General features: G+C 43.1%; 1 protein-coding gene across 2 annotated transcripts in view; it reads left to right on the forward strand.

Moving 5' to 3' along the window:
• Positions 1–15,080, forward strand: part of MAN2B2 (mannosidase alpha class 2B member 2) — an 83,563-nt gene that overhangs the window by 4,029 nt on the left and 64,454 nt on the right. For both annotated transcript variants that reach the window (XM_074229821.1, XM_074229822.1), the window contains exons 2-3: positions 2,969–3,115; positions 6,011–6,116. In XM_074229821.1, coding sequence (XP_074085922.1) covers positions 2,969–3,115; positions 6,011–6,116 — 253 coding nt within the window. The remainder of the gene's footprint in view (positions 1–2,968; positions 3,116–6,010; positions 6,117–15,080) is intronic.

Raw genomic sequence — 15,080 nt, forward strand, 5'->3', positions numbered from 1 at the left:
TGGAAGCATAGGTCACCAGGCTCCCTTATCTTCTTCTACCTGCCATAAGGAGTCTACCCAACTTGCTGGGAACCTCCTTTATCTCTTGGACATATTTAGCAGAGTCCTTTGGAGCATCCAAACTTTACATTGTCTCCCCTTCTTCTCACTCTGGATTCCCCCCAGCTTCTTTTCAATTTCCTCTCTCTGATGGCATGACCTTCCTTTTTTAAGATCCCATTTTCTGTGAAATGCAAAAATGAATTAATCTAGGATAATAGAATCATGATAGAGCCAGAAAGAAACTGAGGGGCTATTGAGTCTAACCAACACCCTCATTTTATCGGTGACAAAATTGAGGTATAAATATTTACCCAAGTGACTTACAGCTAATAAATATCAGAGACAAGATTTGAATCAGCTCTTGCAGACTTGTTTTATCCATTATTCCTTGCTACCTTTAAGTACTTTTGTCTTGTGCTGTTATCTGGTCCTTACACAAATTTTTTAGCTCTGTGACCCATTCAAACTTTCTTTCTCTCCCAGGGCCTAGCATGATACTCTGTATACAGTAAATGTTTAATAAATGAATCTTGATTGACTTTCATGGCAACAGAGCAGAATTTATACTTAGCAAAAAGATATACCCTCTTAAGTGGTCATGCTGGGAAACCATTAATCTTTCTTATTCCAAAGAGACTGTCATAGTTTTGGAGGTTTTTAAAATTCTTCTTTGGAAATCGGTAACCCATTGTATTTAGAGCATTGTATGGTTCTAGATCACTTTCATCATCCTATTTGATTGACCTTGCTTTCCTGTGAGATGACATACAGGTCTTGTTATCTTTATGGATGGGGACTGTGAGACACAGTCAGAGAGACTTTCTCAAGATTCCATGAAATGTCATTGGTTGTCTTTGAAGGCAGAGGCAAAAGAGCACCAGATTTGGATTCAGAAAACCTGAGTTCAAATTCTGACTCTGCTTGTTACTCTTTAAATGACCTTGGACAAATCCCTTCCTTGGACCTCTGTTCATTCATCTGTAAAATGATGAAAGCATTGACTAGATGGCCTCTAGTTTTGTCCAGGCCTAAGTCTTGTCATCCTCAGACTAGAGCCCAGGTCTCCTGACTCTCAATCTCATGGATTTTTCATGGTAGTATCCTGCCCAATAGGTCCTATTCCAACTTCTGAGAAGATTGAAGGAGGAGAACCAAGCAAGGCAAAAAAGATCCCAATAAGGTTTTGTTTTTTTTTTTCCTTTTCTGTGTTATGAAACATCTGGTTCCTCCCTGGGAAGATAAGGTCTTTCAAACCAGTCCAGCTGGACCCTGAAAGGCCCCTTCCAGAAACCGGATCTCGTTAGAACAATAGCAAGCAGCTCTCAGATTTGGCCTGCCCAGTTCCCCTCAGTCAGGACCCTGTGGAGTTCAAAGCAGGGAGGACTCCTTTAAAGTGGGGGAGGCCTGGGGTGAAGGCAGCCAGGCAGCCCCTGGAAGGACTTTCCAGTGAGGAAGCTAGGACAAGTATTATTTTCCTAATAATAATAATAACAACTCACATTAACAGAGCGTTTTAGGTTTTGGAATGTTATTTCAGCCTTACCACAACCCTATGAAGGAAGGGTTTGTTATCATCCCCATTTTATGGAGGGGAAAGCCGGGGCTGAGAGTTTCCATGGCTTGCCCAGGCTCATGTGGTTGCTGAGCAGCTTCTGAACTCAAGTCTTGATGAGTCCAAGTCTAATGCTGTCCACTGAGCCACCTCATTGCCCCGTTGAAGCTGAAGTCCTTTGCAAAATGAGATAAAACATAGAACTGGCCCTTCATGGCAGAATCATGAAATGCTGCAGCTGGAAGGGATTCTAGTCAAGCTCACATCTGACTCCTTCCTCACTTCCTCAAGATAACAATGAATGAATGACAGCTTGAAGATGAGAACCAAAGTCTCCCAACTCCCTTCATAGGCACTGTTTTCCTACTGCATGGTTTCAAGCAATCAATAGACACTTATTAAGCACCCCTGTGTACCAGCCGCAAGTACTTAAATAAATGCACCATAGCCAAACTGCCTTGCTCACGAGCAGGAAGTCATGATTGAAAATAGTCCTAAAACAGGAACCAGCCTATTGCCTTGTGTCTAGCTGCAGATACTGGCCTTAGCCACTGGGTTGATGTTACCTGGATAACCTCAAGCACTGGGCTGGTGTTGCCTGGATAGCCTCAACCATGGTCTGGTGCTGCCTGGCATAACTTCAGCCACTGGGTTGATGTTGCTTTAGGGGAGCCGAAAGCTGCTTGCATTGGAAGACAAGGGTAGTAGAGAGCAGGGAGGTTCTGTGGAGCCCATTTCCTAAATAGCTGTCCGATTTGTATGGTTCCCAGAGGATGCCCCTTGCAAATTGTTTGCAAAGAGAACGCCCCTGGGTTGTGGGGAATGATGTTTCGGGGTCACCTGCCAGTGACATTCAGGACCTTAATCCAAGCCCCGTCTGTTTTGTTTTTGTTTTTTTTAGGTTTTTGCAAGGCAAATGGGGTTAAGTGGCTTGCCCAAGGCTACACAGCTAGGCAATTATTAAGTGTATGAGACCGGATTTGAACCCAGGTCCTCCTGACTCCAAGGCTGGTGCTTTATCCACTACGCCACTATGCCACCTAGCTTCTCCCCCCCCCCCATCTGGTTTTTGCCTAGTCTCTTGGGTGTATTTGAATTAGGTCTTGTGAAGCTCCGGCAGCTAGGGTCATGGCTGATTGCCCATGTGAGCGGAAGGGGTCATTTCAGGATTTGGCATCAGGCAGACATGTCCATTTTTAAACCTGTTCATGTAATTCTCCCACTCTTCCTTTCTTCCTTCCTTCCTTCCTTCCTTCCTTCCTTCCTTCCTTCCTTCCTTCCTTCCTTCCTTCCTTCCTTCCTTCCTTCCTTCCTTTCTTTCTTTCTTTCTTTCTTTCTTTCTTTCTTTCTTTCTTTCTTTCTTTCTTTCTTCAGGAGAGCATGCATGCCTATGTAGCTAATGTCTACACTTCTGTGACTGAGGAGCTAAACAGAGGGAAACAGCGCAAATTTATTGCTGTTGAACAAGAATTCTTCCGGCTCTGGTGGAGCAGAGTGGCCACAGACACCCAGAAACACCAGGTAATTGTGTTTGACTTATTAATTACTGTGGTGGGAGCTAAAAAAGTTTTCTTGATGGATGCTGCAATGTTCCCAGTCAATCATACAACATTGTAAAAAAAGGCCAAGGGGCACCACTGATCTGCCATTGAAGTTGATAAATGTGGTTTGTATTTTCTCTAAAATGTTCAGAATTCTAATTCTGGCTAATCCTGATTCAGGAAATTTTATGAGGATATTTGCACTGGCAAATAACAGTTTTGGGTTTTTCCTTATTTGTTTGTTTGCTCATAGATGAGATTAGACCAGGAGGGAGATTATCAAATGGGTGAAGCTAAATAACTAAGTAGGTTTTTTTTATTTGTTTGTTGTAGATGAGATCAGGAGGCCAATATTTTTTAAGAGAACCCTGAGAAGCAGTAGGGAGTTAGGAGATAAAAAAATAAAACCAGGAAGACCTGGGTTCAGATCCAGCCTCTGATATATAGTGGAAATCTAGCTAGTTCTCAGACATTGTCACAGGAAGGCGCCCATCTACTTGGTAGACAGAATCTCTCCAATCAGGAAAGCTCGATAACAGTGAAACCACAGGTCCAGGCCCTATAGCCCTATCATAGCTTTCAAAGTTAGAAGAGACCTTAAATGTAATTGTAATTAAGAGATAAAGCTAATAAATATGGAATGATAGCTTAATGGGTAGACTACTTTCTCTGGACAGATCCCAACTCTGCTGCTTCGTCACTGGGTGACTTTGGCCTGGTCATTTCCCTTTTTTGAGCATCAAGTTCCTAATCTGCCTGATAAGGCAGTCAGTGAGGTGATTCTAAAGGTGTATCCAACCTCAGCATCTGTATTCTGGGACCTGGTTGAAGCAGAACACTGAGCAAATTCCAAGAAGGTCAAGATGTTTCACTTCTACTGTTTTTATGCCCATTTGAATTTTCCTTAAGTGCTGATTTGTGCAGAGCATTGGGTTAGGTGCTTGGGAGAATTAAAGGATCAATAAGACATGGTCCCCACCCTCTTGTAGCTGAAAAATCTATTTAAAAATAATAATAGCTCACATTTCTGTATTGATCTGTGGTTTGCAAAGTGTTTGCCACATTAAAAAACCATCTGAGATAGGAAGTATAAAGATTCTTATCCTAATTGCATATGAAGGATATCTAATTGCAAAGAAGGATATTGAGGCTCAACCAAATGACTTGTCCAAGAAGAAATTATACAGCATTCCAGCAGTACTGATAAAGCTATATTCCTCACCAAAAAGTTATTAGCTATGTGATACTATGGGAGTCACTTAACCTCTCTGTACCTTAATTTCTAATCTGTAAAATAATGGGAATAATAATCAATTGTAGCACGGAAAAAGGTTCTTCAAGAAAGAAAGAACTATTTGATGGACCAGAAGCATGGACTTTTCCTACAGTTTGCCTCAAAATAGGAAAGGGGCTAGTGCCCTCTTTGGGGCTCCACTGTCTCTTCAATGAGGCTCCACTGTCTCTTCAATGAGGCTCCACTGTCTCTTCAATGAGGATGACCACTATTCATGAGGGGTAGAGCAGCTTCCTGTGCAGCCTGGGTTGTGACTGTGGGATACAGGGCTGGTCAGAGTCCTGGCAGCTCAAACCAGTTCTTGGTTATCTGTACCCCCTCCAGGACAGGAAAATCATATCACTCCTAAAATTCCTTATAAGTAAATGTTTGAGATATGGGAGTAGGAGGCTGTGCTCCTAATGGGTTTTATTGACCTACTTTCCTTGAGCCTTGGTTTCCTCTTCTGTAAGTGGGAAGAATCATCCCTACCCTGCTGAGAGAACACTTTCTTTGTATTTTAAAAAGGACTGGACAAAAAAGATTCATTGCAACTCTTTCTATGTTGGCAAAGAACTGGAAACCAAAAGGCATACCCCCATAGTGGGGAATGACAAGACAAATCATGGTATATTCCTATGCCATGAAAAACAGCTAGACATAGTCAGAGGAAACTAGAAAGACTAATATGAACTGAAGAAAGAAGTGAGTAGCAGTAGGAGGACAGTGCATAAAACAGCATTGTAAAGAAAAAAACAACTTTAAAAGACTTGAGAACTTTCATCTTTCCAGTGACGAACCACGATTCTAGAAGGCTATAAAAGCATATCATGTACCTACCCCTGACTGAGAGGAGTGGGACTCAAGATGCAGAACTAAACATTCATTATTGGACATGAACAATATGAAGATTGCTCTCTCCTCCTCACTCTCTCTCTCTCTCTCTCTGTCTCTCTCTCTCTCTGTCTCTCTCTCTCTCTCCTCTCTTTCCTTCTCTCCCTCTCTTCTTTCCTTTTTCTCTTTCCTTTTTCCTTCTCCATTTCCTCCTTCTCTTCTCTTCTCCCTCTCCTCTCCTTCTCCTCTCTCTTCTCTCTCGCCCCTCCTCTCACTCTGCCCTCTTCTCTCCCTCCTCTCTCTCCTCCTCTTCCTCTTTATTTCCTTCTCCTCTCTCTCTCTCTCTCTCTCTCTCTCTCTCTCTCTCTCTCTCTCTCACTCTCTCTCTCTTCTCTCCTCTCCTCTCTCTCTCCTCTCCCTCTCCTCTTTCTTCTTCTCCCCTCTTTACCACTCTTCTCTCTCCTCTCTCTTTTCTCTCCTTCTCTCCCTGTCTCCTCCTCTCCCTCTCCTTTCTCTCCTTTTCCTCTCCTCTCTTCTCTTCTTCTCCTCTCTCTCTCTCCTTTTTCCCTCTCCCTCTCTTTTCTCTTTCTCTCTCCCCTCTCTTTCTCTATATATGCTTTACTACAGTCTACTACCCCCATTCTCCTTGTTCATGTGACTTCAAAGATTAAAACAAATTCCTTAAAATGAATAGTTGCTGAGTAAATGTTTGCTAGTTTGATTTTCAACTGTACTGTTAGTGGAATTATCTGTTTTCCATTATCAAAGGTCCATCAGTTGGTGAAAGAAGGACGACTGGAATTTATTATTGGAGGCCAGGTGATGCATGATGAAGCCGTGACCCACATCGATGATCAGATTTTACAGCTAACAGGTTTGTTTGCTTTTCCCACCCAGTAATGTCACCTGATTCAGTGAATGAATGAATGAATGAATGAAGGAAGGAAGCATTTATGAAGTACTTACTATATGTATAGTGCTGTGCACTGGGGATACAAAGAGGAAAGAGAGCCCCTGCCCTCTGGGAGCTCACAGTTCTAATGGGGAAGATGGTACACCTGGAAGCTGTCAGCTACAATTTGGTTGGAAAGGCTCCCTGATCCTTAGGATGCAGCTGGAGAGCAGATGGTAGTTCTCTTTTTAAATGTCATATCCACATTGCACCATGAAATAGTGCCAGGGACTGTGGTGGCAAAACTTTGATTTGTGGATCCTCTGTGACTCTAGCACCAGCAGGAGCAGTGGCCAGGCTGCATCTCCATGAATGCTGTCCCCCAGGACCTTAGCTGAGGACTCTGGGCCAATTGCATCCGTGGTCCCTGAACTCTTGGGTGCAGGCTTCCAGTCTGTCTCTCTCAGGATGGTCTCTGCCATGTGGGGCCTTGATGCATCAGTTAGGCTGCCTAGTCTGCCCTGTGTTTGGCTATCAGGGGATGATGTGACTGACCCATTTTTTACAGTTTTTTCCCCCCAAATGATGGCTGTAAGGTCTGGTCTGGGAGCAGGACTAGTGGTCCCAGGGTTCCTGCTTCTCTCTGCCTCTTGGTGACAGTTGCTGTTGGTTAGGTTGGGGCCCCTGCTCCACAGTGGTGGCCATGGGAGCCGAGTTGGAAGCAGGTATGATGGTTTTGGGGATAACCTTCATCTCGGCCTCTCGGGCTCTGGGTCCTTGGCCATCTTCATGCATCACCTTAGGGTCTGAGAGGACCCAGTGGCAGAAGTGATGGAGCAGGTTTTATTTTTTTCTGGCCCTTGATGTCCTCCCTCTCCCTCCGGGTGCATAGCCTCTCAGCTGGGCAGGCCAACTGGGGACCCCAGCTTAATCTGGGCTCTCTGACGAGACAGCTGTGTGACCCCAGACAAGATGTCTCTGGGCATCTGCTGCCTGGTCTGGGATGGGAGGGTCTTGGTCCTTGTCCCCTTCAGTTCCCTGCCAATTCTACCACTGTCCTGAGGTACATTCCAGCATAATATTTTTGTTTTATGCTTATTGCAATGCTGTCATCTTGGGATTCCAAGAGTTTTTTTTCAGATCTGACATTTTTACATTCTATGATGTCTCCCTCTATAAATTCTGTGATTTTGTAAATATATCTCTGGAATACTGTGGAAAGAAAAGAGGCAACACAGCTTAGGTAGGAGAATATTGGGCTGGGATGACTTCCTCTTTGGGTCTCAGTTTCTTCAACTGTAGAGTTGATGATCTCATTCTTACCTCCTGATTCTTCAGGCACTTGGGCCATATTTTTTTGTATAGCTGAATTTTTTCAGATTAATGAATGTTGATGACTTGGCTTGGTAAGTGGCATTCAAGACATAATTCTTTTTTCTTTTTTTTGAAGAACTTATTTTTTCTTGTTACCTCTAGAAATTCCCTTGGAGTTTCAGGCCAAACTCCAGTTAATTGCTAACTTCTTTTTTGCTGGTGGTAGTTATTAAAAGCCAAGCAGGGAAGAAAAAAGGGTAGCATTGAGCAATCCAAAGTATCTGTCATCAGGGCATTTCAGACAAGAGAACAGTGAGGTCCCAGAGGGCGTGAATTTGATAAGGTATCAGGCAGGTGACGAACCTTTAGTAAAATACTTGTGTCTCCTAGGAAACAAGGCCATATGCACTACCAATCAGTGTCCTCCAAACTCACCTCAAAGGAAGAGGATAATTAAAAACCATCTGGAAATCCTAAGGTGGAGGTCAAGTGAAAAAAAGCAAATAGAAATTGCCAAATCAACAACCAGGTGAAAGATTGCTCAAGTTGACAGGGACTAGATGGTTTAGTAAGTAGATAGAGCTCTGGACATGTGGTCAGAAAGATCTGAGTCCAGATCTGGCCTGAGATACTAGATATTTGATGTTGGGCAAGTCACTTAGCCTCTCTCCATGCTCAGTTTCCTCAGTAGTAATACAAAATAATATACATCCATCAGGAACCTATTGATAAAAACATTCCCTTATGGCCCCAAAATTTCATAGCAGCATTTTTTGTGATAACAAAGAATTAGAAATAAAATAGATGCTTGCCTAAAGGGAAAGGGCTAAATGAATTGTGATTCATTGGGACACACCTCCCACAAGGACCTCAGTTCCTTCATTGTCTTATGAGAGGCTCTGACGGCTCTCCTAGTCTGCATTTTGGTCTGTGGATGACTACAAGCCTTCCCCTCTGCTATGGGGCTGTGAGGAGGGCCCCTGCTGTATGGCATTGGGGGGCCCCAGACTGTGACCAAGGTCTGAATTGAACAAAGAATCAGAGTCCTGTCCCAGGGACAGAGGAGAGACCTTGACAGTCTCCCCCCACCCCCTTACCTTCTGTGGACTGAGCGCTCTGGAAGCAGATGCCAGGAGTTCCCGCAGGCCTGCTTCCATTTCCTGGGATCTGGGCTGTGCTGAGGGCTGTGACTTGCACTAAGGAGGGCTGCGCTGAGGAGGGCCACATTGGCCTGGGCTTCACGCACGTTCTGGCAGAGGTCACCCTGCTGATCTTCCAAGTTGTGCTTGGTGCTCCCTGGGTTGGCAGGTCAGGAAACTGCTTCTCCTGCCAGGAGCTGGTGCTCCCAGGGACCTAGATGCCCTGTGGGCTCTTTCCAAAGGACTGGAACTCATTCACTCTACTGTGGTAATCCTAGCTGTGCTGTCTCCCCCCTCCAACTCCATGGAACAGCCTTCCCACAGTCTTCCAGTTGGATTTCCACAGTCTTACGTTGGATTGGAGAATTGCCTCACTGGATCTTTCTGTGGGTTCTGTCTCGAAAATTTAGTTAGAATCATAATTTTAAGGTTTTTGAAATATTTTGGAGAGAGCTCCTAGGAAAAGCTTTTCTCTTGCCATCATCTTGGCTCTGTCCCCCAGTGTGGAACATTTCATATAGATTTGTTGATTGGTTTTGCCAAACTGCTCCATTTCTCTTTTCAAATCTTCCTCACAATAGCCGAAACAGGTGGATATTATGACCACCTTTACAGATCAAACTGAGACAAACAAGTGAAGTGACTGGAGGGAGGATTCACAAGAGGATTTTCTCAGCTCTCTTCCTAACTCTGACTTAGCCCACTCAACCTTATGATTACCAACTGTTTATTCTTTCCTAAGCTGCTTTTTTTTTTTTTTGTTTTCTCAATTTGTTTTATTTTTTATTTAATATTTATTTTCATTTTGTACAATTTTTTTATACATTAATAAAATATTCTTGTTTAAGAGTAACAAAATACCCCCTCCCCCCAAAAATATAGACTCACTTGAGTGATAAAGTAAAGGGGAGAGAAAAAATTAAAATTAAAATTAAAAAAAATAGTAATCATTGTAGATATGGCCAGGTGACACAATGGATGGATCACCAGCCCTGGAGCCAGGAGTACCGAAGCCATATCTGGCCCCATACACCCAACAATCACCCAGCTGTGTGATATGCAAGCCACCCCAACCCCACTGCCCTGCATAAACCAAAAAAAGAAGGAAAAAAGACCTAAAATAAAATAGTAATAATAGTTGGAGTGGCCAGGTGGCGGATAGAGCACTGGCCCTTGAGCCAGGAGCACCCGGGTCCAAATCCAGCCTCAGACACCCAACAATCACCCTGCTATGCGGCCCCAGGCAGGCCACTCAGCCCCATTTGCCCTTCACCCCACCCCAAAATAACAATAATAATAAAAAATGTGCTTCAGTCTGTGTTCCAACACCACCAACTCTGTCATGAGTGGATCACATTCTTTATGATAAGTCCATTGCAAAAGTTACTTCCATATTTTTCCACCATTTCCATTGCTGATCACAACTCCCTCCTATAGTATTTCCCCACTACCATGTACTATATTTTCTCTCTCCTTTAACTCTGACTCTGCTGTAGGGTAGCTGAGTGGTGCAGCAGACAGATCCCCGGCTCTGGAGTCAAGAGGCCCTGAGCCCCCATATGACCCCTTAGGCCCAGCATCCACCTGGCCCTATGGTCCTGGACAAGCCATCCAATCCCAGCCCCTTGCAAGAAGTAAAAAAGAAAATGTGTTATATCTGACCATTCTCTTGCCATGGTCCATCCTCTCCTCCATGACTCACATCTCCCCCTTCCCCCTGTCCCCCTTCTCTCCTTCTTACTCCAGATGCCTATACCCCATTGAGTATATATGCTGTTTCCTCTCCTAGCCACCTCTGATGAGAGCAAAGATTCCCTCATTCCCCCTTGCCTTCCCCCCTTCCATATCATTGCAATAGCTCATTGTAATAAAGAAAAATCTTGTTATATGAAATATCTTGGCTTTTTCTCCCTCTTTTTCTTTCTCCCATTACATTTCCCTTTTTTCTATTGACTCCATTTTTACACCATATTTTATCTTCAAATTCAGCTTTCTCCTGTGCTTCATCTATAAAAGCTCCTTCTACCTGCTCTATTAACTGAGAAGGTTTATATTAGTATTATCAGTGTCATTTTTCTATACAGGAATATATGCAGTTCATTAAGTCTCTCATATTTTCCCCTTCTCCTCCAATCTCTATGCTTCACCTGAGTCCTGTATCTGAAGATCAAACCTTCTGTTCAGCTCTGGCCATTCCAACAGGAACATTTGAAATTCCCCTGCTTCATTGAAAGTCCATCTTTTTCCCTGGAAGAGGACATTCAGTTTTGTTGGGTAGTTGATTCTCGGTTGCATTCTAAGCTCTTTTGCCTTCCGTTATATTATATTCCAAGCCCTACGAGCTTTTAATGTAGTTGCTGGTAAGTCCTGTGAGATCCTGATTGCAGCTCCACAGTATTTGAATTGTGTCCTTCTGGCTGCTTGTAATATTTTCTCTTTGACTTGGGAGTTCTGGAACTTGGCTGTAATATTCCTGGGGGTTGGTTTTTTGGAATCTCTTTCTCAGGGGGAATCTGGATTCTCTCCATTTCTGTTTTGCCCTCTGCTTCTAGGATATCAGGGCAATTTTCCTGTAGTAATTCTTTGAAAAGGATGTCAAGGCTCTTTTCCTGACTATGACTTTCAGATTATTCCAATAATTTTTAAATTATCTTTCCTAAATCTGTTTTCCATATCAGTTGTTTTTTCAGTGAGATGTTTCACATTTTCTTCTAATTTTTCATTCTTTTGGTTTTGAAGTATTGAGTCCTGATTTCTCCTAAATTCATCAATCTCCCTGAGTTCTATTTTTTTGTCTGAAGGATTTGTTTTCCTCAGAGAGCTTTCTTATCTCTTTTACCATCTGGCCAATTGTGCTTTTTAAAGCATTCTTCTCCTCCATAACTTTTTGAACTGTTTTATCCATTTGACCTAAGCCTTTCTGCTCTTTTCCAGGTTACCTTGAGTAGGAGAACTGCCTCACTGGGTCCCTCTGTGGGTTCTGTCTCTCAAAAATTTAGTTAGAGTAGTTAGTTTAGAAGCTTCATGAGCGAACGCCTAAGACAGGATCGGCTCTTATTGACATCTTGGCTCCCCACCCTTTCCTAAGCTGTTTACTGTTCAGTGCATTCTCTCCCTTCCCCTCCTGTCTCCTCTGTCATTCAGAATGGACCATATTTCTCCTTCTGTAAGATGTACTCATATGTAAGAACCAACTTATTTTGGGGGTCTGAAATTTGAAAAAAAAATTTATTACATAAAATTATTGAACTCAAGTTTTATTCATTATGGAATGCAGAGACCTTCTGCTCCTAGCTTTCAGGCATCTTTGAGGCAAGTCTGGTGCATGGATGCATGCTTAGTTCATTCTAGTTCATGAACCAAAAGTACCAGTTCTGTCCTCCTTTGAAATCAGCAATTCTTGGCTCCTGCTGAACCATCTTTGTGGACTCAGGAATCCCAATCGTCCTTTGCTCTTCAATCCATCTCTTCAATTCCCTCTCTAGAGCAGACCATTTGCCTGCCTTGCCTCTCATGGCCTTCTTCTGCTCTGGCATTTTCAGGAGGGTTTCCTCTCGTATTTAGTCTCAGATTGTTTTCTTAGTTGGAGGAGGACCAAACTGATGTTGAGCAGCATGATTCCCATTCCCTTTTGCAAACTGAATCACTTTGAACTTGAATTTAGCCCTATACGAAAATCTTTGCTGAGCCATTTCTGGGCAGAATGTGGCAAAATGTACCTATTGTACCAGGAACAAATGCAAAACAGTGAGCGCAACGATAACAAGACTGCAAAAGCAGGAGATGCAAGTTAAAAAAAAAAATCTACAACCACTGTAAAAGACTCTCCCAGTTTTTAGACCCCAGATTTTTCAAGAAATACTGTGTCTTAAACATGGGGAAATATGGTACTTCTCTCTGTGCTGGTTTCCCCCACTAGACTAGAAGCTCCTTTTGAGTAGGATTCTCATTCTTTGTACCCCTATCTCTGGCATGAGCACAGTGCTGGCATCTAGTAGGCATTTAATAGACGTGTTGATTGCTTAATTCCTGGGCTCTCCATAAAGTCCTTTGAGCATTAGTTGTAGGCTGTTTAGGAGCAACAGAGCTTCTCACAACCGCCGAGGTCATGGAGACACTCATCTTCCTCTGCTTCCTTTTTGTTCCCCATGACACTGGCTCCTTTGTGGGCCATGAAGGCCCAGAACTATACTAGGTTTCTGTTGTGTATAGGCTGTTTCCATACTAGCAATTGCTGACATTTCAGTAGGGCCTTGTGGCTTATAAAACACATTCACCACCCCATTTGATCCTCCATGTAGCCTTGTGAGATGAGCTAGTCTGTATTTTTATGCCTTGGGAAGCTGTGGCTCACATGCTGATATCCATGGACTTGGACCCTGGTTCTTCCCTCCATGCTAGGATCTCTGCTTGCAGCCAGTTATTAAGCCAGGCCATTGAATTGCCCAGCTGTGTGCCTAAACCATTGGAGCATTGGTGGAGTGGGGAGAGCCCTCCCTCTCAACAGGAAGTGATCCTAGAAATAGAGCTGGAAAGAATTCCCAAGACCATCAGTCCTCTCATTTTGCAGAGGAGGGAACTGAAACTGAGATTCAGGGAAGTGAACTGAATTGTCCCAAATCACATAAGAGGTAATTGAGAGAGTTGTGTTCTCTAATTGGAGAGCCCTCTCTTGTTCATTCATCACATACTATGAGGAGGGTGGGAATCCATTGTAGGGATGAGAACAGTAACATCAGAAGGCCCTTCAGTTTGGCTTGAAAGGATATTAGGAGAAATAAATCTAAATAAATCTAAATGTTAATTTGGCCTCTCACTTTCCTGCATCTCAGTTTCTCCATCTTTAAAATGGGCATGAGGTATAAGATAAACCTAATTTTCTTTCTTTCTCTGAAATTCTATAATTCATCACTTATAATAGCTTAGACAGAAAAATGCTGAGCCACAGGAAGTTCTAGTGCCTTCCCCAGGGAGCAAAAGGGATGCAATCCTCCAAAGTCCAATTTGAAGAGTTCCTGATTAGCTCAGTGAGTCATGTCTAAGAGGCACTCTTTGAATATCTTATTTTTTAAAAAAAAGACTGAGATCCAGCTATTAGAACAAGGCATAATAATAGCCCACATTTCTGAAATGTGTATAAGATTACAGAGTACTTTGGGGTAAGAGGAATAAACATTATTATCCCCATTTTACAGATGAAGAAATTGAGTTCAGAGAGAGGAAGTCATTTATTCATGGTCAGAAGACTAGTGAGGAGTCAATTGAGGATTTTTAATCCAAGCTAAATTCTTTAGAATAAAAATCTGTGAGAATTCTATCTTAAAGAAACAGAGGCAGCACTGCTGGCCCTGGAGTGAGGAAGAATTCAAATCCAGACTCGGGGGCAGCTAGGTGGCACAGTGAATAGAGCACCGGCTCAGGAGTCAAGAGGACCTGAGTTCAAATCCAGCCTCAGACACATAATAATTACCTAACTGTGTGGCCTTGGGCAAGTTACTTAACCCCACTGCCTTGCAAAAACCTAAAAAAAAAAAAGTCCAGATTCAGCTTTCTAGTAGTGTGACCCTGGGCAAGTCAATTAACCTGTATTTGTCTTTGATTGGAAAAGAAAATAGCAAAGCACTCCAGTATCTTTGCCAAGAAAATTCTGTGGATAGCATTGGTGTGCCATCATTCACAGGGTCATGACAAGTTGGACATGACTGAACAACCACTATCTTAAGGAATAACCTGGGCCTATATTTTTATCCCTGTTTTGTAGGTTGGGAAATTGTTCCTCAGTTGGTGAAATTAAAGACAGAGCCAGGACTTGTACCTTTGAATGTTATTGCTGATCAAATGCTTTGGTGTATGTAAAGAGCTTTGCAAACCAAAAGACATTATCAATCAGATGAGGATGGTGGTGGTGGTAGTGGTGGTGCTGATGGTGGTAGTGGTGATGCTGGTGGTGGTAGCCAGTGGTGGTGCTGCTGCTTGACTCCTCCTTAAGCAGTCTGGGGGCTCCCATGTCTCACCATACTGGTGCTTGATTTGCAGGTACCATGCTCAGCTTCCTTAGCAGTGCAGACCACAGGCGTACTTCTCCATGCCTGGCTAAAGCAAGGACTCTAAAAGCTGGAAGGAACCTTAGGAATCATCTAGTTACACATCCTTTATCCTCATTTCCTAAATGCTTGCAGTTTGTTGTTTTTCTTTCCTTTGGTAACCTCTAGTGGCATGGTGATCCCGTTTCCATGCAGGGTACCTCCAGAAACTGAATGTTGGCTAACTTTGTGCCTAAAGCTATCATTTCCTCTCTCTGAACATTAATCCCTAGAAAATGCAGGGTGTCTTGATCATTTTGGATCTTAGCCATCATTTCTTCAGTTGATGTCGTGCCTAATTGAATCTGGAGACCTTGGATAATCTCGAAAGTCCCTCATTTCAACCAACAGTTCAGTACCACTTAACCTGAAAGCCATTTTACAGGTACAATTTATCACATCCCACAGTA

Source organism: Macrotis lagotis, chromosome 3 (assembly GCF_037893015.1).
Source record: "Macrotis lagotis isolate mMagLag1 chromosome 3, bilby.v1.9.chrom.fasta, whole genome shotgun sequence".
Taxonomy (NCBI): Eukaryota; Metazoa; Chordata; class Mammalia; order Peramelemorphia; family Peramelidae; genus Macrotis; species Macrotis lagotis.